The sequence below is a fragment of the Cyclopterus lumpus genome, chromosome 9, assembly GCF_009769545.1.
Source record: "Cyclopterus lumpus isolate fCycLum1 chromosome 9, fCycLum1.pri, whole genome shotgun sequence".
Classification (NCBI taxonomy): domain Eukaryota; kingdom Metazoa; phylum Chordata; class Actinopteri; order Perciformes; family Cyclopteridae; genus Cyclopterus; species Cyclopterus lumpus.
This window is the reverse complement of record NC_046974.1, coordinates 20090353-20118012: the sequence shown is the minus strand read 5'-3', so window position 1 is coordinate 20118012 and position 27660 is coordinate 20090353. Positions and strand designations below refer to the sequence as shown.

The window sequence follows — 27660 nt, the reverse complement described above, 5'->3', positions numbered from 1 at the left end:
CCCAAAGGCCTAAAATGACAAACTAAAGCGAAAGCCAGATTAGCAAACAAATCTAAAATATGTATTTTATTTTTCATTACCTGTGGCCTCATTTGCTATTTTGTTATTTTACATTTTAAAAACCTCTCCCATGGTAATACAATAAGTCTGACAAATTCCCACTATTCATAGCAAGATGTGCATTCATTCATATCAAACATAAACTAACTGTAAGTCAATTCACTGATATATTAGTTGTGATGCAAGGCCTGCTTTATTTTACACTTGGACAAAAGTTTGATTACTTAAAGAAATGACACATATGAGGGCAGGTACAAGCAAAAACAGCACGGTGAATACAAAAAATATCTCAGGTTCCCTTAGTCAATAAATCTTTATAACTGCAAGCCACAAACATTAACAGTCAGTCTGCACATTCATAATAGGTTTGCTGTCTTTTGCATTATTTATTCATGGCAATAATTAAATAGCCTGCATGGTTTGGAAACTAAATATTCTACGTTATTGATTATTCAACACAAGATAAGGACCCCCGGTTTAGTCATCATTTGAAGAACCAAAGAAAAATAAATGACCATGAAGTGACCGAGAAGGGATTTAAGGGAAATGAGTATGGGAAAAGTTTTTTTTTATTTTTATGTGTGAGCAGCTAGATGCATGTGTGTGTGTGTGTGTGTGTGTGCGTGTGTGTGTGTGTGTGTGTGTGTGTGTGTGTGTGTGTGTGTGCGCGTGCATGTGACTGTGTGTTTTCCTGGGAGCTCATGTGATGACGTTAGGGCCACGGCGCCCTGTCCTCTCGTGGACGTTGGAGATCTTCAGGGCGATGGCGATGAGAGGACCCAGCACCACCTGCAGTGAAGAACACATCACTAAACGTTTTTAGCAAAGATAAAGATGCCATTGAATACTTGAGAAACAGATTCCACAGCAGATAAGTCAGTTTGACTTTGCCCTATGAAAACTGTTTCAACGAGGATGGCAAGAGGCATTCGTTGGTCAACCAGTTCTTGTTACTTGCTCGAGATGATTAAGTCAAAAAATGTTGTGATATTAGCTACGAGTTTCCTCATGACAGGTGTACAACCTGAGCTACGTGCAGCTAAATATCTTGAAACATTTAAAACACATCTTCAAATGTCACCAACATTGCTCAAGAATGATATGGCACGACTCAGAAGTTTGGTGTCCATGTTGTTGTTTTTAACCGCTCATCGCACAGTGTTGTGTGATGGAATACATCACACACACCATTTGATACACCGTAAGCGTACACACGCAACTACAGTGTGAGGAGTTGCTGTGTCTTGTGGGTTGTATATTTGTATTTGGAGCGCTTTCAGCCTCACGCGAGCATGTTGTCTAATCATGTGCGTTGTGTCTGATGATTTATGTGCGCCGGGTAAGGGGCAGAACGATTAGGAATTAAATTTATGATCTAACATTAATGATAGATAGCCCAAGGGTTAAGTGTAAGTCACACAACGCGGACGAGGGAAATGTAATGACGGGGTGAAACTAATAAGTTTTACGGACTAAAATGTGGCAACTCAAAGCATTCAGGTGTGTTTATGTGTAGGTAGGTGGTCATCGATAGGTGGTCCATACTGAGATTAGAAGAGGGGGATCTCAAATTTGACTTTGTGGTATCACTTTGAAGTTTAATAAGTTTATAGATGAAGAGTTTAATAATGTGTGTTTTACATTCTTACACCTGAGTTAAGTTTGAATTATGGTAACGATGAAATGCAAACTTTGATGCTCAAGTTAGCACACTGAAGACATTGTTGTCCTTTGACTTGTAGAAAGGAGGGCACAAAGGGTTATTAACGTCAGTAAGCACACACTGTTTGATGAAGCTGGGCGGTTCGGCGGCCCAACCTGTGAGGCTGTCTCGCCATCATGACTGTATCTTTACAACCCCTGGGTATGGTTAAAGTGCACTACTGATGCCAACATCCATAACCATACAAGAAGCTAGTGTTTCTAATCACTCCAAAGTCTACAGGTCAATGGACTGGCATTTCACAGCTTAGGCCGTATTACCGCCGCTGTATCTGCACCTATCAGTGAAATTTCTTCTTGTTCAATTCAATACGAAAAAATAAATAAAATAAAAATACGAACCACTGATCAAAATTACACGTCAACTCAAGTGGCTTCTGCGGGGGTTAATACCAAATAAGTGATGATGGAAATTAATAGCACAAAGGAGATTTAAAAAAAAAAGGCTACTTCATGATGCCAGCTGAACAAAAACAGGCGAGGTGATTGGTTGTGTGTGCGGCAGTTTTCATTCAGGTAGTTTTAAATATTTAGTAATAGGAATACCATGACTCAAAGAATGGTGTGCCAATTGTGAATCTATTATGTATCTTATATTCGGGCTGTATAGTCTACAGACTATAATACTGTATATAAAGACAAGAGCACTGTCATCATAATACATTACTTCAGCTACTGTCTCATATCATTCAATAAAGATTTGATATTGTCTTTTTTATGGGGACGAGAATGGATACTGCATAACAAAAAGACTAATTTTGGACGAGGGATTTTAGGTCATGTCACTGTCAGGTGGCAAAACCTTTATGTGCACAAACAACCAGAGTGTCTGTCTCAGAGTCTCATTCACACACCGACACAGATCAGAAACACCATCTGTACCTGTGTCTCTCTGTTGTGTCTCTCGGGGTCTCTCTCGAAGCTCTCTGCGTAAATGCGGATGGTGGCGCCCGTCCCTCCACCGCTCCCGCTCATCCGAAAAACGAGGCGGGACGCATCAGTGAAGACGATCCTTAAACCCTAGAAATATACAGAGCAATGTTCACATTATCAATGTTTTTTTTTTTCGTTTTTGTATTCAGCACATTGTACATCTGCTTGATGAATTATCAAAATGACTAGTGGATTGGAATGGCCATTTTCTAACAGTATCCTGTTAGCGCTGCATACTAAACTAAATGTAGAACCTAATTCTACATATTACTTAAAAACCTGTGAGCTTCATCACACAATACAAATCGTTTAATATTCGACGTATTCAAAGTGTACACGCTCCTATAATTCAAATATGATCATTCATCATTGCTCAACAATACTGTTGATATGAAATAGGAAACATGGTTAAAGAGTATACTTCTTTAATGTGCAGTAACTACAAACATCCACTAGATGTCATTATGTGATTTGTTGGGACTGCGTCCATAGTAATGTCTTTAAAGTTATGGGAGGTCATAACTACTGCTAGTGTTCAGTGTAATTCCAAGACACTTTATAAAATACAGCCCCACATTGATTTGGTTTGGTAGCTCGACATATACGGTCGAAGCCTAATGACCTCTTTTGAACTCAACATCTCTGTTTACAAGAGAAACAGGATATTGTTGCATCGGGGTAACCAATCACAAACTCTTGCCAGCTGGACGTAAGCAAGATAAGACTCTTTGACTAATAATGGATGTGTGATGACTTTTATCTGTCCTAAATTCCACAGTGCCGCTTCCCTTATCCCAGTGGAGCAAAACACAAGCTCGGGGAGACAGCAATGTGTTTTGAGATAAGCAAGAAGCATAAATTAAAGTAAAAATGTCTCATTGGTTTTAATAAAACACACTTTATAGGCACTTTTTACTTTTTATCTGATCAACTTGACTGGCAGTAATTGTCCAATGTAGTAGTGCTGACAAAACATTCATATCATCATCAGGGCTAAAGAAATGTAGGCTACTACATTTTGATATTGACAAATGATGTGTTGTTTATTCTTAGTATACTACAGAAGAGTTTAACAAACTATTATAGGAGTAGAAAGTCAAGTGGGTGAACTGCCCCAGTAAGACAGTGACCCCATCACAGACCATCACTCCTCTTCAAACTGGGACTCAGCTTCATAGTTTATAGTCTTAATAAAAGTAAAGTCAACCCGTCCTCATAATGAGTTTAGCTCAGGCGTGTACCATGTCAGAGTCCAGGTGAAGAGAGACCGTGATAATGAAAGATGTCCGTCCGCCTGCCAGTCTGTCTTTCTATTTGTGAGCGTCAGCTCAGCTCTAACAATAGAGAAGCAGTTATCAGGAGGCTGACTAATGCACGTTAAAAACCATGTCCGCTGTACAGTTCAGAGGTGTGTGTGTGTGTGTGTGTGTCTGTCTCTGTCTATCTATTTAGTTATACAAAGGCAAAATGCAGTACATTTCTGGTCAAAATCGAGTGATGACCTGAACTTGATCTTTTTTACTAGTTAAAAATGGTGAGAAAGCCACAGCTAGCCTTAGCTAACCCTAAAACTACATTTCCTTGGCTGTTTCCTGTCTATGGTAAAGATCTATTTTTATGAACTGAAATCTTGGTAATTACGTTTGTTAATTCAGTTATTAACTAATAAAGCCATAGTCATTTACAACAACAAAAACACAGTTAAACTCTTGCTAAAGTGTTGCTAATCGCAGTATTATCAGCCTCGGACTCGGGTGCAAATGATGTGATTTTGTGTTTTATTCACATATTTATGTTCGTTTTTGATTGATTTCAATATAAATATCAATAGTAGACAGACACCGAACATGACTTTAAATGAACAAAACTAAATTCTTCTGACATTTTATTGGTATACAGGCCTACTGCATTTTCCAATAGTACAGTATCTGCATTTAGGTATTATGTAGGTTCTATAGCAATGATTTATATTTATCCACTATCTGTCTGATATGCAGACAATGCAGATTTAGTTCCGTAGTCGACGACAAAAGGCTGCCATGCCACTGCTGTGTAAATCCCTCATGCTTTGTCTTGTGTGTTTGTGTGTGTGTGTGTGTGTGTGTGTGTGTGTGTGTGTGTGTGTGTGTGTGTGTGTGTGTGTGTGAGTGTGTGTGTGTATGTGTTTATGTGCCAACTTGTCCCCCCTTTAAACACACTTGCAGTGGAGAGACTGCAAGTGAGACGACAGCTGATATAATTCTGTCCTGGCAGGAATGTGTGCTGTACTGTAATAATACACACTGGGGCGACTGGGATGCTGAGGATTTGCCACTGAGGTTAAATCACATTTTGGGGTGACTGACTAACTAGCTGTGGAGCTGCTGTAACCATGGTAACACAGAGAAGTATTCACAGCGGGACAGTGAGACCTGTATTGCTGTTAAGGTACATAAGAGGAAGTCAACGGACAAATTGGAGGCACTACTTTGCCGGCAAACACAAGTGTGAACATGTGAAGGCCGTGCAGGTGTATGCATGTGTTCACACTTAAGCAAAGGGACAACTGACGGACAGCACTTACACCAAAGTGCACAGTGTATGTGTGTATGTGGTATTAGGCAGAGCAGAGGCTAAGAAGTGTCGACGCCAGGAATTTGAGTTTCCACACATTTCTCGGCAGAACAGAGGGAGTCAGACGGGTAAACTTCACAGACTGTGAGGGGAGGGAGAGAGGAGGGTATGTGACAGAGGGACTTATTTTTATGTTTATGTGTGTGTGTGTGTGTGTGTGTGTGTGTGTGTGTGTGGATATGTGCTGTATGTTATGTGTGTATGCATATGTTTATGATTTTAAATGCATGATATACTGTCATGTCCAAATATGGAACCTCTCTAATGAGACAACATTGAAGCTTAGTGGGTGGTCCAGCTCACAAGAGGCTGACGAGTGAGTGCGTGTGTTTGAAAGGGAGCACAGAGAAGGTGTTAGTGTGAGTGTGTGTGCATGTTTAAGATGCTTTCGGGTAGACCTGACCCCATGACAACCGAACAACTGTTTTTATTTGTACTTTTCCACACAAAGAAAATAAGACATAAGTAGAGCTAGATTTAAGTTTGATCAAATATATTAGAAATATTTCTAGAAATACAACAACATTCTAGTTAAACAGTTATAATATGACTGTTACGTTTCTTTGTACTGTATGTATTATGAAAGTAATCCTCTTTTTCTCTTTCTTTTCCATGTTCCATCTTCCCTCTCTTATCCCAGACTGACCTGGTTTCGAGCCACTGTTCCGTCCACAGGGTCGATGTACTCAAAGTTGTCGGCCCTCTCCACGCTGTATATATGGTCTCCCACGGCAAACTTCTGGCTGGTGAATGCTTTGTCTGAGATGACCGACTCCAGATCCCTCATCAGGTAAAAGGCTGCGCGCGGGTCCAGGCCTTCGTAATCAAACCTGGCAAGAACCAACAACACAAACACATAGATGATTAGTAGGCCACTTACACGCCCACCACAGAAAAGGAAAAGCTTTCAGGAAAAGTATTTGTCTTTGATAAACATACATTTTTACAGCATTGCCTTTATTTAAAATGGCCCTAAACTGGGGTTATTAGAGTGATTTGTCTATTTTCATCAAATTGATGACAGCTGTTTGTGTTTTGCTGGGGGTTTTTTTGGGGGGGGGGTCTGGTCCTTGGCCTGTCCTGTATGGCCTCTCCATCTTCATGTTGTGGGAAATCTACATCAAATTTGTAACGCTCTCTGTGGGAACATGAAAATCTGCAGCAACTGTCAGTGGGAACATTGACTGCAGGAACCATCTCTGCCTGTCACAGGGGAGAGGTTAAAATAAGAACAACTGACAACCAGCGAGGAGGACTGGAAGAGAAATGGACGAAGGTGAAGGCCTTGGAGACATTTTTGGCTTTGCTGGGGATACAAAGGATTGAGACTTTTGGGAAAAGCAAAACAAATCTCAGGGCTTGTTGATTGAGATCAATTCAATAATGATTGAAACAAGGAAAGTAACAATGTAGGTAGACCAACAAAGAGATGATAGGGGGAAAAAATTAAATCCCTCACCGAATGCATTATGAAAGCACAGCTCCCTATTCAGAGAACATATACAGCTGAATTACCTGCAGAAGTAGTTACGTCCAAACTTGGCCCAGTGTTCTCTGACGATCTGCTCCACGCCCTGTTTCCTGGCGGCTATGATGGACAACCACACCAACACCGACCACAGACCATCTTTCTCACGAATGTGGTCTGAACCTGGAGGAGAAAGAAAACACCCAAAATACGACAACTCATGCTTTGTGGTTCAGGACGCAAAAACACTTCTGACTTCTGAATTTATGTGTTTTGGTGTAGCTAAACTATCTTTTTATTCACATATTTATGTTTGTTTCATATTGATTTAAAAATGTGTATTGATAGTATACAGACTTCCAGAACAGATTATTCAAAACATACATTTTCAGTAATTACGAGAGCTGAAGCTAAGCTGAGCTTTTTCCTTTGTACAGAGCCAAGCTAGCTGCTTTCCCCTTGTTTCCCATCTTTAAGCTAAGCTAAGCCAAGCCAAATGTAAAACAGTAGTTGGATTTAGCTTAGAATTCAGCTCCACCATATGAAACAAAAGGTCAGGGAGAGTGCTTGTGCTTGGAGATGAACCAAACATCCCCACACAAGAAAATGTTTCCTGCTGCCTACCCTAAAACACACACACACACACACACACGCACACCAACAGAGGAGTTGTTCACACCCTTGATCAGCCTCCTTCACTGGGGAGCTATCACTCTGTTCTCAAAAACAGCTGCACAGTAAAGGTATCTGTTTAGGGGGCACTTTGACATTTTAATAAGACGGAATATGTTAGTAATGTTTCCGAGGCAGAGCTTAGAGCAGAAAACAAACTCAGCAGTTGGGCATCATTTTAAGTTACATGCACATTTATTTCATGAGAAGGACATGAAGGTATCATTATGTCTGTTTTATAGCAGAGAGAATACCTTTATTCTCCACGAAACGCTGACAACAAGAAGTGTACTTCCTTCCTCCGGCTCTAGCAGTAAACAGCTGTTAGGAAACTGACAGTTGTCATTATTTAATCCCTGTCTCACTGTCTGTCTACTTTTATCTCCCTCTCTGACACAGAGCGACACAGAGTAGAACTTACTCATCTAATCATCATACCACCAAAGAACAAACAGAACGTTTCCTACGACCCTGGAAAATATTTTCTCTATACTGTTAATCTTATGGAAATAAAGTTACAATAACGCTTATCAAACGGTGTAATGCTGCAACAGGGAAGTCCTAAAGTCAGAACTAGATCGATTTTTAACTCAATGTGGGGAAGAAATAATATACAGAAAATCTTTTGTATGTTGTTTTTTCAAAAGGCATCAAACTGGATGTTGAAAGCATTACCCTTTTTAAATTCTGATGCTGGCAACAATCACAAAACCTCCCAAACGTACACAGCAAAGTTTGACAGAACTGGCAAACTGTACACTTGCAATAAATAGTTCATGCTGTGTTTGCCTAAATAAGCGTATGAGGGTTAGTAAAGAACAGGAGTGTCGTTCAGCTCTGATGATTTACTGCTCAGGACTCTCTCTGAGCTTTTGGCCCTACATGGGTAGACAACGAGTAAGCTCCCATAGTCTTCCGTGCTCTCTGCTCCTTCCATTTATTTTCTTCCTCGTCAATACTTCTCATATTTGGACCCCCCCCCCCCTCCCCTCACACACACACACACGCACACACTCTTTTTTTCAGCGTTTCTTCAATCCCGTTCATGCCAACAAACATGTGTCTTCTCCCTTGTTCTCTCGGTTTTTAGAGTGAGATATGATCTCGAATTAAAAGGATGAATGAAGAATGAATGTCAGAGAGAAGAAGGAAAACTCGAGAAAATGTAAAAAGTGAAATTAAAACAGCTGTTATAATATAATGTGTATATAATGTGTGCAGGCCTGTTGTTTATATTCTCTGAAGGTGTATGTGTGCGTCTACATTCACAGAAATTGCCACTGGAGGCCTGTCCTCATGTTGCAGTAGTTCAGGGAGCCCTGTGTCCTTTTATAGCAGAAGAATGGGGATTATTTACACATGCAGTCAGGGTCCCAGCCTTCACATCTATTGCACGACTGACTGGAGTCAAACTTATTTAGAGGATAAAAGCAAGTGAAAGTATTAACATGATTACACAAAGAGTTATTTTATCAACATTCCAGGTTCAACTTTGACCAGAGGATAGAGGATGTCATTTATTTTTGTTCCTGTACAATAAGAGATTATAACATTTAATCTGTGTTTTAAAATGTTGAGACAGATATTGCTGCATAAAAAACTACAATTCCATATTCATTTAATTGAGACCACGTTGCCGCTGCAGGTGTGCTGTGACAAAGTGCCACCGGAAAAAGTTGAACCCGGCTCAACCTTTCCAGCAACGCAATGCAACATCAATAGGCAATGTGCCGTGTTGGGCACATTCCTGAAGGATAAAATGATTTCCACCTTTATAAATGTCCAGAGTTGTAAAATCCTGTCTTTATTCAAACTGCTGTGCAGTATTATGGAATCTGATAAGCTTTAAAACGCATGGCTGAACTTCAAACCTTTCTGGTCTCACAGTATCTCAAACCAAGCCATCAGAACATCCGGTTACAGACTGTCCGATCCTCCGACCGCTTGTGTTTCTCGGCCCACTGGACTTCCTTATACTGGTGTCACTGGCATTCCCAAATTGCCGAAGTAACTAATTAAAATGTTATCATAACCAATATCAAAGATGGCTAAAACTACAAAAATAAGATCCAATGTGTAATGAACCCTTGAAGTTAGAGAGACGGTTGACAGACCACACTTGTGTTTCAGCGAGCCCTTCACAGTTAGCAAGTGCAGTCTTCTAGCGACGACCTTGTTTGCAGGAACCTCAGCAACAGTTGCTGCTGAGGGGAGGGGATTTCTCAGTCGCACACCCACTCACATTTTCCAAACAGGTCCGGGGATTTGAATCGGTGACCTTCTCCACGCGAGCTAAAAGGCTACTCCTGCGTTGTATCTGTGGTCATTGGCTTTCTGTTCCGATGTCACGGAGCATTGTCTTCATGAGTGGAGTGTGTTGTTTGGATTGTGAGTGAGTGTGCTGGAGCAGAAGAGAACGTACCTGTCCCAAAGCTCTCCTCCCCGCAGAGGGAACAACGCCCAGAATCCATCAGGTTCCCGAAGTACCTCCAGCCCGTGGGAGTCTCATACAGCGCCAGTTTCATGGCTTTGGCAACCCTAGGAACATACAGAGAGAAGCAAAGCTAGTATGCACACACAATGTATTTATCTCTAATGTCTAACGCCAGCCACTCTCAGTTCTGATACAGAGATACAAACAATCCTCTGACCTTTTGAAATAAACCAAACCAAATGTTGTACGACAAGTGTAATCTGCCAGCAGCTCATCCAATAACTTAATAAGGCAGAGGCAGCAAGAACAAAGTGAGTTAACCTTTTAGCCGATGTTTGCTTTGAACTTGAGCCATGTACTCGCATTGGGGAGAGAAGCAGAGGGAGTGTGCGTCTGTGTGTGTGTGTGTGTGTGTGTGTGTGTGTTGGGGTCCCGGGGAGGGATAAAGGTGAAGACAGTGCAATATGTGGGAGGAGAGTCATCGCAAAGAATCAGACAAGAGGGGAAAAGGGCAAAGAGTAAAACTTGTCAGTGCAAATATACAAAGGTATCTGGCTAAATACAATGGACTTACAGTAATATCATTACAAAGCAGTACATTTTGAGAGGAGGGTTGACACATTTGGATAAAATAAAAATATAATAACGTAATATCAAATAATAAACAAAATCAGCAGCAATTAAAAATAATCAGATCTTGGCACTTTAACATGGAGCCAGAGTCCCACCTCCTCTTCTAGCTGCCTCTGTTCCACTTGGATCTAACTTTCTGCACTAACATCCCCAATTCATTGTCACTGTTTTTATATTGTACATACAAGTTGCTACTCTGTTGTCTTTAATGTATTTTTTATATTTATCCTGTTATTTGTCATTTAAATACATATGTACGATGAGAGCGTACGTGTAACCGGAGTCAAATTCCATGTATGTGCACACATACATGGCCAATAAAGCTGATTCTGATTCTGATCAACTAAAAAGCTTTTCATTGGGTTTTCTGTCCATATTCTAAACTAAACTCATTATAATCACTACAACCATGACACTTTACATTCAGCATGTGAGTCAGCCACTGGCACAGTGTCAAAGCAGTGTTGCGGGCAAGGTCGTGGCTATCGGTAACAGTTAGGCCACCAAGGTCGTGTCCTAATTGTTGTTTCAGGAATCCGAAGGTTTCACTGACCTTTGGTAGAGTTCACATTCTACAGCTACATGCGCAAAGTATACACGGCAGATTTACTAAAACTGACAAGCTTTTTAAAAAAAAAAACATATCTGTAAGGGTGCTTTAATCAAAATATACATATATATACGTGTATAGTTATCACCCAACCCTGCAGTCTCCCTTAGCTTTACAGAGTATTTCAGCAACTTTCATCGCATTGTTTTCAGTTTACGACCCGCAACTGTTTTGGTTCACTCTTAGCGCTCTCATGGCATAGTTTCCAGCAGCAGCATGCAGCTGTTCAGCAACAACAGAAAAGCTCAGATGAACCTTCTGCACGCTATGTACCAAGTTAGCGACTAGCCGGTGAACATAGCGGAGCATTTAGCGGCTATGAAGATCCGGATATTTTTTCTCAGGAGCTAAAAAACGTATTTATCATCATCATAGCTAACAAATGTATCATGTCAACTGGATAACGGTGATGTGTTTGTGTTGTTTTTGAGTTGCTTGTTTCTGCCGCTCAGCATTGGCCAAACAATCACTTCATGCAAGTTTAAATGTAACTGCTTTTCGGCAGATTAGGCTGATATATATTCTCCTTACAGTGTGGGAAAAAAAACATTGAAACCGTATTTTGTGCATTGCAATTATTTTCGCGGTAAGTCAGAAATTGGGGCTGAGGTTTCACAAGAAGAATTTGTTGAATGCCAGCAGAATAATCATTGCTTTGTCATTTTTAAAACGAGCCTATCATATTTTACTCTTTAGTGTAGTAATATATTCCCATGTATCTTAGATTATGAACAAAGAACCAAACTAAAATGTTTCATCTGTTCAGGAAAAGTGACAAAACACACCCTACGTGAGAATGTCTATTGTGTCTCTGTGTAAGGCAATCTGTATAATTATAATTATGAAAGTTGCCATTCCAAGCCTGCTTGCAGAGATATTTAATGTGAAGACGGCCCAGTGTTCTGCCCAATCCCCACGCATCACTCCTCAACCACATCATCCACACCTCCTCAGTAACCGCCGAGAAAAGTAAACAGAATTCCCAGGACTCAGCTAAGAATGGCCGGGAGAAATATTCAACGCAACCAAACTGTAGTTGCTCACTAAGAAACAAACATGTAGAGCTGTCACTCTCAAAATGCTTCACCGTGGGATGCTGTTGTAATTCACAGTGCAATATTATCAAGCTCCTCTTTTATGGAACCAGCTTCCACTTTCAGTCCGGGGTCAGACACAGTCACCTCATTTAAAAATAGACTTAAGACTTTCCTCTTTAATAGTGCTTATAGTTAGGGCTGAATCAGGTTTGCCCTGGTCGAACCCCTTGATATGCTGCTATAGGCTTATAGACTGCTGGGGGACGTTTTATGATACACTGAGCACCTATCTCATCTTCTCTCTCTCCTTATGGATACATTTACATCTCTCCATTGCACCTTATTAACTCTGCTTCCTCCCCGGAGTCGTTGTGACTTCACGTCTCATAGGGTCCATTGGACCTGGAGGTGTCTGATGCCTGGTGAGCCGGCCTCCCGCGTTGGCCCTGCTGATCGCTCCGCCCCCCCTCCTCTCTACCTCCTTCTGTTTCATGGATTGGAGTTCCATTCATACATTGTCATATTCATGTAATGTGTTTATGTAACTCTGTAATGCTGTTCATTCTGTACACATGACATCTATTGCTTCTGTCCATCCGGGGAGAGGGATCCTCCTCTGTTGCTCTCCTGAAGGTGTCTTCCCTTTTTTCCCTGTGAAAGGTTATTTTTGGGGAGTTTTTCCTGATCCGATGTGAGGTCCTGGGACAGGGATGTCGTATGTGTACAGATTGTAAAGCCCTCTGAGGCAAATTTATAATTTGTGATATTGGGCTATACAAAAATAAACTGAATTGAATTGAATTGAATATATGCCGATGTGGGTGGGTTTCAAGGTTTTTAAGTGGTCATACACAACTATCATGCACATACTGTATATAAACTCCTCAGTGTCCAGCACAGTTGTTTACATGGGAATGGGAGGAATTACCAAATAAGAGTAACCAACTGTATTCCCCTGCGGGGAAGCGAGAGCTGGAGCGGAAAGCCTGGCATTCCTAAAAGAACACAGAAACTCTGGTCTAACGGGCCTTTGACGTTTTAGTACACGGCCAACATAAGCACTCAAACTGACCCCACCAGCTCCGTTTGTGTTGTAAAATTGTCGGGACAAAACCACGTGAGAAAATTGCACCAGTTTAACTGAAAAACAGTGTTGACGCAGTAAAACATAAAGTCAGGGAAGCAAGCACAATCAACGATCAAGCATGGCCTCGTCTACACTTATGCACGTGAGATGGTTTTAGATCCACTAGTAAGATTCCTTTTGAACTGAAGAAATGGAGGCCAATACATACAATCATACTCAAACACAAGCACATTTATTGAGATACAGTCCACTGTTTCAGGCCAGCCAGACTCAGAGGATTCTACCTCTCTCTTCACAGGCTTTGCCAAAACAGAAAAATACTGGCAGACACGGGGAATAAACTTGGAAGGTTTCTATTTAGGGCTGTAATCCCCCCGTGTCTATGTGTGACCTCTCAACTAAGGCTTTGAGGTCTGTTGATGTCCAATTTATCACACTGGCAGAACATCAACATCACTCTCAATACACGTGCCAAATCAAAGTGATTATAATACAAAGTGAATTCAACAAGGTTTTGAAAATGTATGTACCTATTCCTGTGGCGTACATCAGTTTCCGTACAATATATTTGTTCATTTTTCATCTTTACTTACATACATCTTGCAAGATGCCTGGTGCATTTCTCTCTATGATTGGAGAGCACTACAAAGAGCACCTTACGCCTTAAATTTAAGTTTCTGTATCACGGAAGAAGGCAGTTTGATAGATCAATAAAGCACTGAAACATGGTACAGTGGCTCAATAAACTAAAGAACAAGATGCATGTAGATTGTGAAGAAAAGGAAAATACTAGGATGAAGTTGTCAAGTGAATTTCTGTTGGTCCTTTGGTTTGGTTGCTTATCGTTATGTGTATGTCCTGTTTTCTATGACATGGGGGACCACGTTGGAAAGAAGTGGCTCCCATGGCTTGTTCTGTCTTCTTTATCCATAAATCAAATCCAAATCACTGCAGCGAGAGATGAGGCTACTGTTCTGCAAGACCTCACCTGTCTGATGAAGTGATGGAACAGAGATAGAAAAGGTCTGTCATGAATGATGCTTTGCCCCCATAAGGTGACGGGCAGGCAGAGATTTCACCTTCCAACATCCTCACGCTCTGGGCTCAGCTCAGGATTACAAACTTAGACCAGACTGACACACACACACACACACACACACACACACACACACACACCTACAGTATGACTTTAAATACTTATCAACCAATATCTCCTTTGCTTTTTCCTCTGTCTCTATCTTGTATGTATCAGGATGTAGAAAGGAGTAATGTGAAGTATGAAGAATACGAGGAGGGAAATATTGCCAGCTTTTGGCCTTGGCTTGATATTTTACCAAACATAGCATCCAGTGCCCTCTCTCCTCACCTCCCCCCCTCTGAAGAGAGCTCAGCCTGAACTTAAGAGCTTTAGGCTGTCATTCAGACAAAAAGTGCAGCATGCTGGAGCTTTACTTGGGCTTGAAATATTCTTCTTGACCTGAACCAGAAACCTTCACTGGACTACACCGAAAAACTAAAAATGAATACCCTGAAGATGTTGCCATGGTGGCCAACACTGAACTTCCTAGAAAGTGAAGAAGTCAAATTCAAGTTGAGAGGATTTCTGTAAATGGTCATAGCTAGTTTCCTACATTGTTTTGTGTGATCAGTATCAGAATACCGTTCTGACATTGTTTGAAAACTGTTTTATGGGCTTTTCCAAAACTGTGTCAAAAATATATTTTTCATCTAATAATATTCAAGGGGGAGAAATGTGCTTGAAGGATCAATGTTTTATTTGGCTACCTTGTGCATCTTGCTTCCCATCAAAATATTGGAGAATAATACAACATGTGAACCAGATGACAGAATTTCTCGTTTCTTGTTTCTTTTTTGTTTGCATTGTTCAGCTTGTCAGCTCTACAAATGGACTAAACCGTGGCAACCCTGCCCTACCAAAACTGGTCTGGTCTGGTCAATCTATTGAGTTTTTAATTCCCACAGTAAGTGCTAGTCCTCCTGCCACTGTCGCGGGTTTAGGGGATGGCTGGTCTTTCAAATGGGCTTCTTGCGCGTCTGCAGGCCCTCGTCTTGTCCCAGTGAAGCAGCTGCTGTTCTTCGAAGCTCAGACCTCTCTGGATTTATTCTTCCCAAGTATTTGTGTCAATATCGATAGCTTTCAGTTTTGCGTATACGTCCTTGTTGCGTAGCTGTAACCATCCTTCATACGGTGGAGGTGACCATCTCTGCTCGAGGAATGTGGACATATCTTTGCTCGCGACAGTACATCCCTGTTGGGCACCTCATGATACAATGCACATGAAAAATACCTTACAAATACCACAATACTCAATGGTCCATGGATCCATAAAGAGCCAACCCTGTGGTTGTAGCACATCCATGTCTTACAAGGGCAGATGTGCAAAACCATCGCAACAGAATTATCAAACAATAAAAAAACAGCTCAGCGACAACACAGCATTTAACATTTGACCCCTCTACTTTGCCGTGCTAATCAACGATTCAGTACAAGAAGTCATCCTGGTAACGGGCTCCCCAGCAGCTCAGCCCTCTCTTCTCCCTACGTCCTCCCATCCCTGGAACGGTTCATGGAGAGCAGATGTTTCCTTTACCAAAGTTTCCCCTCCCCGCCTTCTCTTCCTCCGACCCCTCCCTCCCTCACTCCCTCGCTCCCTCCCCGCATCAGCCTTGACTTATTGCATTTGCACAGAGAAACACCACGCAGTGGGACAGACAGCCTCAGCCTAGCCAAGATGTTGTTACACCTGTATCTCCGGCCTCCTGTCCATCTGAACCCAAAACAACCTGCTTGTCTCTGTCCTTTTAGCTTTTCTGGAAACACGCAACTCCATAGAGTCCAGAAACCGAAGCATTTATCAAGGCTTTTATAACACAGTTTGCTCGACTATGCATAAACACACGGCTGCTCAGTCTAAACACTCTGCATACAGACACACACAGGGGCCACTCGCTCTCCTAAAAAGGCCTACACTTGGGCCGGCTCCAGGGTCCGACACCACCCTGCAAAGCACTTTGACATTCTGCTTCCAGAGACAGCGGTGTTACGTTAGGAGCTTAAGTGGTGGTTATGAAGCTGAACAAAGTGACCCTGTCCTGCTACAAGGCCAGTAACTATCACTTCAATGCTCATTGAATAGGTGTGCTCGGCATCAGCCCACATACCCGAGAGTATGCCGGTGAATATTGGGTTTAACAGGGAAATAAAATAAGTAAATCTTATATAATGCCATTTATTTCTGACAATGCTCTTCAGAAAGCCCAGAGCATGCTATTATCTATAGATTAGGTATTATCTGTAATAGAAATCACACTGTAAGGTCATTCTATTTCTCAGGAGATTGCACAACCGAGATTCCAGGAAATTAAATTTAGGCTTTCATCAATACAAAAAAGGGCCAAATGCTGAGAAAATCGACAAAGGGAGATGAAGGAGATATTTTTAGTCGTAAAAGATGAAGAGGCCATTTTATCTAGGAAGTGTGTGTGCTGTATGAGAGGCCCATGGCTCAGGGTATAGCGGGACATGGGACAATTATGGTTCAGGTCTCAGTGTGTGTGTGTGTGTGTGTGTGTGTGTGTGTGTGTGTGTGTGTGTGTGTGTGTGTGGTGAAGAGCAGGGTTGGTGTGTTGGAGTCTCTACTGTGATTACTTGTAACTGTCAAACCCAGAGAGATCGGGATTGGCAGTGAGGTCACTTCTTGCCAGTGCTAACAATACACACACACACGCACGCACGCACACGCACACACACACACACACACACACACACGCACGCACGCACACACACACACACACACACACACACACACACACAGTTATGTGAGTATTCTAGTCAGTGGTACTAAATGTTTCCTGGCAGTGTTCGATACCAATAAGAGAAAAAGTGTCATGAATATATATATATAAATAAATTATTAGATTTAATTGTAATATTTCACAATAAATTACTTTTATCGTTTCATAGGCTTCAACTGTGATATTTCACAATACATGTACTTTTAATGTGAAATCAATGCAGGAGGACTATCGAACAGGACATTTGAGTTCCTGAAGCATTGTGGGATTACGATCCTGTGATTCTACAACGACAAACTGCTATAATTATCTGATGGGTATCTTACTGTTAAATGTGTTGACTGCGTTGACTGTGAAGTCACAGTATACAGTAAAGCTGTAATTTTACGATCATTAATTGTAAAAAAAAAAAACAATTTCACAGTAACTTGCTGTGAAAGTAATGTAACTAGTAGCCAGTGATTCACTGAAAATGTACAGTCAAATATTTCACTACATAAGAAAGCACGGGTGTGGAAGTTGAGGGTGTGAATAACATTTTTCTTATTCCACCATTTCCCCTGACATTTAAGTCGAATTTGGACATTTTACATGTTGGCTTGGATTAAAAAAGACAACGTGACAGACATCAATGCGCCACAGACTCTTTACTAAGAGTCAAGCATACGGCGATGAATGAACTGGTTCAGTTGAGACAAAACCAAAACATGCACCGTCAGAAGGATTTGAAATATTCAGTTGTGGAAGTCCAGGACTGCCAATATTACAATTAACTACACGTTCAAGTTTCATGTACAATATGACCATCCTGCCTGATAGGCTGAAGACAACCATCAATATTTCCCCCCCCACAAAAAAATTATACTTTGATATATGAATACAATTCTTAAAAGACACTGTTGCACACGCACACTTCTTTTCTTATACTCTTCAGGTAGGAGGCCCTTATTGGCTTTTTATTTCATTCACCGCAAATTCAGAAAAATAAATACTTTCATTATTAAACTGAAACACTTCATAAATAGTGATATTTTATGGAGTAAACTGAAAAGTGCATGAACACTGAAGCTTTTCTGGTCCCCTCATGGTAATAAATTACACATTTCCATTGAGCAGAACCCTCACTGGGCTGCAGTGCTGGGATTTCTCCTCCTGGATGATCACATCCTTTCACTCAGCACCCTCTGCTCGCCTCTGGTCTTATATAACGGACAATATTTATAGGCAGTGAGTAAATGTGTAAGTGTGTGTGTGTGTGTGTGGGGGGGTGTATGTGATCTCAGTCTTATTCATAGTGGGTGAGTCTTCATCAGAGGTTGGGAGCGAGGTCAAGGTGGTGTGACAAGAGCAGGCAAAACCCCTTCGATCTGAAATGTCTATTGTCCAATAGTTTTTAAATCTTGTTTGTCCAATTATCCGATGACAATTGTACGCCTGGTCTAGGTTGACTCTGCATGTGTTTGCCTTGTGTCTTTGTCCACTTTGACTCTGATAAAAACACAGTGGAGTCAAAACGTTGCACTGGCAAAGGCTGCAAATCAATCAGACTGCTCCTGTCCCTTTTTACCGTTGGACTCTTTGGACCTACTGAGTGTGTATGTGTGTGTGCGCGCATTAGTGTGTGTTGTACCTGTCGAGGGCCGTGCTGGTGGCCATACTCCTGGCAAAGCCCTTGACTCCCAGCTGCCTGAAGTAGGGGACGGTGGAGAGGTTGGCGGCCATGACGGCCAACGAGTCTGCCGGGTTCACAAAGAAGCCGTTTTCCCCGAGGATCATGTACCGGTCCTGACAACAGCACAGTCCAATACAGTAGAAAGTGAGTGTCGTTTTGAGTTTAAAGTGTCATAAAGTGATCCTAAGCTTGGCAGAGAATAAGGCTGGTGATCTCATACGATGACGAGAATTAACAATGAATTAATCATACTAGCTTATTTCTGTGTTTCACAGACTCCTTTGTTGTCTTAATAATTCTGCATATAAAACGCATGAATTCAATACATTATGACGGTAAATCTATTCAACTAACAGTCACAAAGCATAACCATTGGGTTACAGTTGGATTTGCAGCTCTGCTGTAAAGACAAAATGACACAAATGATTGAAAAACTTTTTCCCAAAAATCCCAATTACTCTTTCAAGTTTGGAATACATTAGTTACGGTATTATGTAACAGCGCGACCCTGGAAAAAAGTAACCTTCACACAGAAAGACAACCAATGGTGTTAATGACTGTGAAGACAGCAATCCTGGTGGGAGAAACAGAGCAGATATGACATAATTCTCCTGATGCAAAGCTAATTTACTCAAGCAAGGGTGTGTGTGTGTGTGTGTGTGTGTGTGTGTGTGTGTGTGTGTGTGTGTGTGTGTGTGTACGCCATAGACATGGCTATTGGATGACATGGTGGAAAAAGTGAGCTGCTTCTTGGATCATCATGGATACAGAATTGTTCAGTCCCATTGCTTGTCTTCTTGTTATCAATGAGCAAACAATAACAAATACAAAATAAATAAGGCTCTCTCTGGTATCTATGGGTGGAGTCTAATGACACCCATTTAGTCATAATCGGTAAAAGAAAATCGGAATAGTTCACAGTTATGAAAAAACATGGTTGTACTTTGTTTTACCTCGGGTAGAAAACTAAAACTCCTTTTGGGGGATTTGTTCCTCTACTACAAGAGAACAAAGTGAATTTGACACATGACTTGTAAATGCATAAAATGGCATTAAAAACCCCTGCAGACATATTTCAAGATAGTATAAATACAATGTCTCACCCCATCTGCATCAAATGCAGCTCCAAAGCCAAAGTCGCCTCCTTTCATGGCGTCGACCAGAGAGGTGGCATAAGTCAGGTTGGGCTCTGGAGGTTGACCACCAAAGTCCTCCAGGGGGACACTGTTGACAGCGGAGTTAGCGGGAGCTCCCAACTCATCACACAGGATCCTGCGTACATAGGGGCCCATCACTGTAGCACAGCACGAGGGGAGGAGAAAGGACAGAAACAGTTTAGTGTGCCATAATATTTACAACAGCTCGGGGGCTTACGTAAGGTAGAGGATGAATTGTCTGACCTCCGTTCATGGCATCTATGTGTATCTTGAGCTGATCTGGTCCTGTGAGAAGACTTTTAATGGCACTGAAGTCAAAGATGTTTCTCAGCAGCTGTAGATACACCTCAACTGAGTCCACGATCTCCACTAGAAAAGCACAGAGAAGAGCTTCTCAGCACCGGATGGCAACGTGTTTGTTTGTATGTCTTTAAGAAAGAGGAAAGCAGCGAGTGAGTGTTGTACCTCTGAAAGGTTTGAACTTGTTCTCCAGGTCAAATTCTTGCCTTCCCAGCCTGGACAGGTCAACACGGAGATCGGGGCAGATTGCATACTCCTCAAGCTTCCGGCTCACGTGGTAGATCCTCTCCATCACTGTGTCCGAAGACGGGCCTAGCAACGCAAAGGAAGACATACGTTATGTGGAAACAGTCATTTTTGTTCAGTAAAAAAAACTTATTTATTTACTTGTATAAAAAATATTTAAAGACACATCCCTGACTTTTACAGATGGTTTCAATCCCCTACGAAGCAACTAGGATAATCAGAAAACAAGCGCTCACCTCCATTCGCCACGTTGAACTTGATTCCGAAGTCTCCAGCGGGGCCTCCGGGGTTGTGACTCGCTGTGAGGATGATCCCACCAATGGCCTTGATCTTCCTGATGATGCAGGAAACAGCAGGGGTGGACAGGAGGCCGTTGTGACCGATCACCAGTCGGCCGATCTGCACAGAGCACATTTTAAATGGGAGCAACGTCAGTTGCACATCAATCCAGGCAGTCACCTATTGTTATAATGTTTTCCAAGAAGCTGTGACACAAAATCTAAACGGAAAAAAGAACTACACTGACCTATAAAAAAAAATGTAAAAGAGCCCATGGGTCCAACTGGATCTAAAAGCAACACGGGCTCAAAGCACTGCATAATTCTACAGGTGACTAAGTGACAGGCAGCTTTAAAAAAGCAAAATGATCTGCCTCAAGAGGGAGCCTAAATAACAGAGCTGCACTCTCTATTTATAATATGTACGCTACTTTTAAAGCGGTAATACCAGCAGCATCACATAATTCCCCTGCATATCAGCCATTCTAAATAAAAGTATCCTCACTGGAGAGGAATGTATTCTCCCGACGTCAGTGTATCCTCCCAACATCCAGCATGTCGCGTGTGTATATAAAGAAAAGACGAGGAAAGTGAGGGACTACACTATATACGTTCTCTTCAAAATACATTTAGCCTGAATAGTATTGTGTGTAATGAAGGACCTAACAGAACATGTGTAAATCAATGAATTATTTCCCACTAAGATCACATTGAATTCAGTAACCCGTGTCAGAGAGATAGTCCATGCATTGGGCGGGCGGGTCATCTGCAACTGTTGCCTGACTTTTGGTTCAATGCCATATGACAGGGGATCCCCCAAAGCATGAGGTTTGGCCTTGGAGAGGTGGAACGGCAAGAGAGGGGGGGGGGGGGGGGGGGGCATACGTCGGCAGGAAAATAGAGCAGGATGGATGGAACTGCTGATAAGGCCGACATCAAGAGACACTTGGCCGGGCCAGCAGAAAAAAAACAGACTGATCTCAAAAACAAATGATATTCCCTTCAGACTTTCCTTTGGAGCTTGTCCAAACCAATCACAAAGATCTCAGAGCAAGCGTTTTAAAATGAGCTGCGGGGATTTTCCTCCCCTCTGTCTCTCGCACTCTGTCTTCCTATTTTCGTTTATCTGCTGGCGACACTTGAGAGTTCACACGCATTTTGGCCGGGTGTGCGTGTGTCAATATGGCAGATTATTACTTTTCCCCCCTAAAGTGAAGCGCTCATGTCTGTGTGAGGATGAGCTAACGCGATAATGTGAGATAAGATTGTGATGCGAAAGCCAAACGATGACCAACTGTGCAATGCAATATGTGGAGCAACGGGATGCAATTGTACAATTTGGATTTTTAGAATCCAAAGTCCAAAAAAGCGGCCTATGTTTTTTTAAGAAGTTGTGGATCAATCTGCTGAGAGCATTTCTCAGCCGAATAAGTTACAGGTCACCTAATCGCTGTTCCTTCATAGGTTACAGCAATGCTTCCCTTTCTTTATTTTTTACCGGTGATCCCTGAATACAAAGTTGAGATGATTGTCTGTATGACTTGAGAGCACTTCAATGAAAATTAAAAAAAAAAAAATGTCTTTAAAGAGTTGAAGACATATACCTTTTCAGTATCTTACAAGAAAAATGGAAATATAAGGGGGAACAAGTAAACATCATTTTGTTCGTTTTTTCTCATGTCCTCCTCTGGGCTACAGCATAGACACATGAACACCCTGAATACAAAATGTGATTACTTCTTATGTCCAGGAAGTGGATTCAATCACGTTTCTTCATTGCAGTGATAAGCAGCTATACAATCACATGTGGATTTATTTCCATAACTATCTTGTAACAACTAATAAGTTAAATTGTAACCTTTTGTTTTACCAAGCAACAATGTCAGACTTATGCATCGTTGGGAGGGCTACAAGTATGTTGATATATTGGAACAAATGCTTCCCAGACTCTGTGGGCCTGTCAGGACTGTGGGTCACCCCCCTCCTTATTCCTTACCCCATTGGCAGCTGCCATCTGCACTATCACCTCGGTGGCAGCTGGGCTGAAGTAGCGGCCGTCGCTGCCCACCACCATGGTGCAGCCCTGGCGGTCCCGCAGGTCGATGGAGGACAGCACGCTTTGGATGTAGTTCTGCAGGTAGTTCTTCTTCCCCTCGAACACCGCCGTCTTCCTCCGCAGCCCGTTGGTGCCGGGCCGCTGGTCGTCGAAGGGGGCGGTTTGGACCGTCACCACCGGGATGGGGCTCGTCTCCATCCTCCTCTGCGAGACCCAGCGAGCGGGTCAGTTACTGAGGTTGGCTCCTGCTGGTTTCCGACCACAGAGAGTAAAAAAAAACACAAAAAAACAGCCTCTTTGTCATGTGTGTTGGCAGCACAGAGGGGCACCTCGTGGGCCTGTGAAGTCAAGGCACAGTTGCCGTGTCCCTGCCGAGGGAGTGGAGCAGTGACAGCAGTGACCCACGCAGGGATGAAGGGAGACACACAGACGCACACAACAACAAAAAATCCTAGAGGAGAGCAACAACTCCGACAATGTGTGTAGACGCCTTCAGAGCCGCATCCCCTCAGTAGCGTTCAGCAACAACTCTCCTCTAGCCGTTAGACAACTCCCCTCTTTTCCTAATAAGCCTGAACAACTGACTACAAGAGCCAAAAAAGAAAAGGAAAAAAAGAAAAAGCAGGCAGGGCCAGAATCTTCAAGGCCCACAATCAGCTGAGCCTCTGGACAAAAATAGACCGTTGACTGATGGCGGAGAGGAATTGTGTCGGGACCCTTTCTGCAACCGGACACTGCTCGTGTCCACACTGCCCGGTATGAAGGCGTAGGCCGGGACTGGAGTCACACATGGGGGCTTTATAAGTGACAGAAACGCTGAGCAAAAGTCCTCTAACTTTGTCTTTTTCATTGGAAGCTCATTTGTGTGAAGGGTCTGCAGTTCTCGCAGCTCTCTTGCAGGATATTTGTGTGTAAGTGAGTTTAAAGGAATCGAATCAGTGATATTGTATTTATTTGCTGTTACACGAGCAGGTTAGGCCATCACCAGGAGGCTGCAGAAACCTGCGTTATGTCCGCTCCAATGTCTGGTAAACAGTGCCACCTCGTGGCGGAAAGAAAGAACTGGACTTTTCTTCCACGTTTAAAAGAGCGCTGATGATGTTTCATAGAATCTTTATCGAACTGAACAGATTTTTAATTATTATTAATTTAATTATTTATGTTGTTATACAAAGTATAAATACAATACCAATTCATAAATGTGTGAGTTTTCAATGTGTTAAGAGTAATATATGCAAATGTTTATTTATTTATTTTAACAGTCTCATATTATAGATCAGTGAGTTTATTTTCAGCAACATGGACTGGAGCTGGTATCATCCTCACTAACCTGCAGGTTAGAAATTGTGTTCTAAGTTATTTTTGTTTCCATAAGTCCAACCAAATGATTATAAAAATATGTTTTAACCGGTAAGGATGGGTCGACTTCTTTAATAGTTTATAAATATTATTAACCAAGACATGAGTGGACGTGAGTGGACTTGACTAGGAGGATGTTGGCATGTTGTTTACCTTTAATAATGGTGTCATAATATGACTTTGGTAAACAAAATTAAACTTTTCTAAACTGACCCCTGATGCATTATCTAGATAACACAATCGTAATATGTTTTTGACTTCATAATGTAGACTGAGAATATCAGTTTTTTTTTTCTAGTAGGCTGTTAATATAATAATATTCCCACTGCGCCCTGATCCCAAACAGATATGTACAAACTGTAAATGACTACCTTAAAAATAAAAACTTTTAAAAAAATGTATAAATAGCCGAATAAAGAGCTTGGAACATCACATATTGTTCAGACATTTATTTTTGACACGTCAATTACTAACAAAAACACAACGATGGTTTAAACTGCAACAAGTCTCACAAATATATATTACCACTCTTCTTATTTACACGGATTCCTTTAAAAGACATAACTTTGAATGTCAACGCACATAAATATCATGCAATTAAAACATTTCTTTAAGAAATGGGCCACACCGACGTGTCTTCACAGCATCCGACACACAGACACTGTGAAGGCTTCAACAGTGATGGTAGGAGAGTCTGAGATGTTCGCTTCTTAAAGGAGCCGCGCGCAGCATGGCAGAAGGGCAGAACGGGGTCCTGGGAGCCTGCAGGAGCGTCGGAACCAAACAGGCAGCGCGGCCCGCCGTGAGATGAGCGTACCCGAGAGCGCCGCGAGGGCTCTGCTGTGGGTTTGTGTTCGCTGGGCCGATGGGGGAGGGCTTGCTCATGATGCTGTCAATGCTGAAGGAGCACTTTGCCTGCGGGCCAGGCTTTGGCTCAGCGGGTTCTGCTGCGCAAAGCTGCGCTCTGAAGTCTTTAGGCCCACTGCATTTCCCGAGACTGTTCAAAGTTTGTGGCAGGACGTGATAAGAGGAGGGGGGCATCATGATGCCCTCCTGCAGAGGCATGTACCGGATAGGAGCAGCGGCCGGGGGGCTTACCTGGCCCTGCACGCAGTATGGTTGCCCGTACGCCCGGTAGCAGTTCAAGTTGGAATAAAACACAAGTCCGTCTTTGCCAAACTCGGGCTGGTTTCTCTTGAAGCGCTTCCTTCGCCGCAGGAAGCTGCCGTTGTCGAACATGTCCTCTGAGGCGGGGTCCAGGGACCAGTAGTTACCTTTGCCCGGGTTCCCAGGCTCCCTCGGGATCTTGATGAAACAGTCGTTGAGGGAGAGGTTGTGCCTGATGGAGTTCTGCCACGCGGGGAACTTGTCCCTGTAGTAGGGGAACTTGTTGCTGATGAAGTCACAGATGCCACTCAGCGTCAGCTTCTTCACCGGGCTCTGCAGGATGGCCATGGTGATGAGGGCGATGTACGAGTAGGGAGGCTTTACCGAGCTGCTCTGGGCTTTCCTGGACGGCGGTGCGTCTGCGCAGAAACTGTTCTCGCTCTCCCCCGAGGAGTCTGGCTCTGAAGAGTCAAATTCAGCACCGGATTCTGCCGAGGACCCGGGGTCTGGAGAGCACTCATTTCGATACAAGCGCCCGTGGCCAGGCTCTTCCTCCCCCACTATGTCAATCTCATCCTCTTCTAAAGGCAACGCGGCGTGTTGTGAAGCTTCAAACTCACTGGAAAGAGTCATGGTCTCACGCAGAATGTTTAAAAAACGCGTTAAAAACTCAGCTGTGCCAAATATGCATTAATAGTTCGCCGTGCGTAAAAGCCAAGAGGTTTCTCATGCGTAAAAGCGCATCAGCCGTCTGGTTCTTAAACCTAGTGTACCGATTTGCCGTGGGAAGGAGGGCTGAGGCTTTATATGCAGGGAGACCACTGTCCTGCAGGCCAGTCCCATTAACCCTCTGGACCTATCAGAGTGGTCCCTCGCCGCGGGGAGCCAGAGGAGGCAAGCACACAGATGGGGGATGTGGGGGGTACTCGGGGAGCCTTGAAGTGCGCACGGCCTGCTCATGCAAAGGGAGCTCAAATTGTTGCAAAGTATTTCGCTATATGGGTTAAACGGCAACAAAAAACTTACATAAAATAAAAACAATATGTACAAAATATTTGTTTTAAAAACATGCCGCGATTAGTATCGATCACTCCAGTGCTCATGACTTGTTGCACTCCTGCAGCCCACTCAGTATACATTCACCGTGGTTGGTGTGAGCCATTGTTATGTGTCTGACATGCACACATGCCACCGAATTAGATGCATGTGATGAGGTTAAAGTTGACTCCTGGTATTTGAATCATCTGATATTACAGAACATAGAGCAGCACAGTCGGAGGTGGGGTGTTCTCGGGAGTTTTAACACCACGCCTTGCCAGTGCTAAGAAACCAAGTGTTCCCCCTCTCGGAACCCCCGCGGGTTCGTTTAGTTTGCCACCTCTGGATGCCCGCAGGTGGTGTGACCATGAAAATGGCCGTGGCATGGCTCCCCGCAGCCAGCAGAGAAAAGAGGCAATAGTCGCCTTAACGAGGCCATCAGCATCAGAATCGAGTAGGAAACGGCTCAGCTGAACGGTGCGCTCTGGGCTACAGGGCTCAGCTCGGCTTTACGACCGGGATGAATACGCAGAGCAATCCTCAAAGCAAACCGGTCTTACAGCGGATATGTGCTAAAAACCGTGCTGCTAAACCATCTCCATTGCAAATGACCACGTTGGGAAAACTCCACCTATTTCCTCACCTCACTGGGCCTACTACTGTGTGTGAGGGAGATGGTTCTCACAGGACTGGACCAATAAAGGAGTAACAAATACCTGACAACAGAATGGCGGCAATACGTCAAGTATTGCGACTTTATTGACGCTGCAATTCAACATTTAGTCTTAAATGCAGTGAAAATGTCTGTGCTGTGAAGCCATTAAGGCAAAATAGATGACAAACCGGCAGATCATTAAAAACGCTAATTTAAAGAAAACCATTCAAACTCAATTGGCAACACCTAAAGCTAGTTTGAATGTAAGGTTAAACATAACAACAACAGTTTCACTGTAGTGGAAAGCTGCAACATGTTTAATGCATCCATAGACACAATAAAACAGGTTTGCATGGCACTAACACAATATTAATGAATTAGAGCCAATTATACGTTTCATTTCTAGGAACACATTACTTTACTTGCAATATTTGAGTCCTCACACCTGTGAAACAAACACTCTTTATTAAAACCATTTCCTACCGACTAAATGCAGAAATTTGAAAAAAACATCCTTGTATGAGTTTCATAAAAATAAAAGCTAAGATGTTAATGCTCTTTAGTCATTTTCCCCACTTTGTTGAGTATCATGGTGAACTTACCACTTTAACACAAAGCTACTTTTGTCTGTTGTTATGTTAATGACCTGCCGTTGTCAGATAGAACTAGCCATTTTTACTAATCTTTTTACAAAAAACATGTATTTG

The 27660-nt window shown here is 42.6% G+C and overlaps 2 protein-coding genes across 2 annotated transcripts; both read right to left on the bottom strand.

Moving 5' to 3' along the window:
* Nucleotides 1–23335, bottom strand: pgm5 (phosphoglucomutase 5). Its single transcript, XM_034541680.1, has 11 exons — nucleotides 22735–23335; nucleotides 20697–20859; nucleotides 20380–20526; nucleotides 20158–20283; nucleotides 19861–20051; nucleotides 18716–18870; nucleotides 9891–10006; nucleotides 6844–6979; nucleotides 5975–6158; nucleotides 2665–2802; nucleotides 1–849 (listed from the first exon to the last, which is right to left on the bottom strand). Exons 1-11 carry the CDS (start codon nucleotides 22990–22992, stop codon nucleotides 760–762), a joined length of 1704 nt encoding a protein of 567 aa, XP_034397571.1. The 5' UTR covers nucleotides 22993–23335; the 3' UTR covers nucleotides 1–759.
* A 1490-nt stretch (nucleotides 23336–24825) lies between these two features.
* Nucleotides 24826–25893, bottom strand: foxd5 (forkhead box D5). Its single transcript, XM_034541681.1, has one exon. The coding sequence runs from the start codon at nucleotides 25891–25893 to the stop codon at nucleotides 24826–24828; it is 1068 nt and encodes a 355-aa protein (XP_034397572.1).
* Between the last annotated feature and the right edge of the window lie 1767 nt (nucleotides 25894–27660).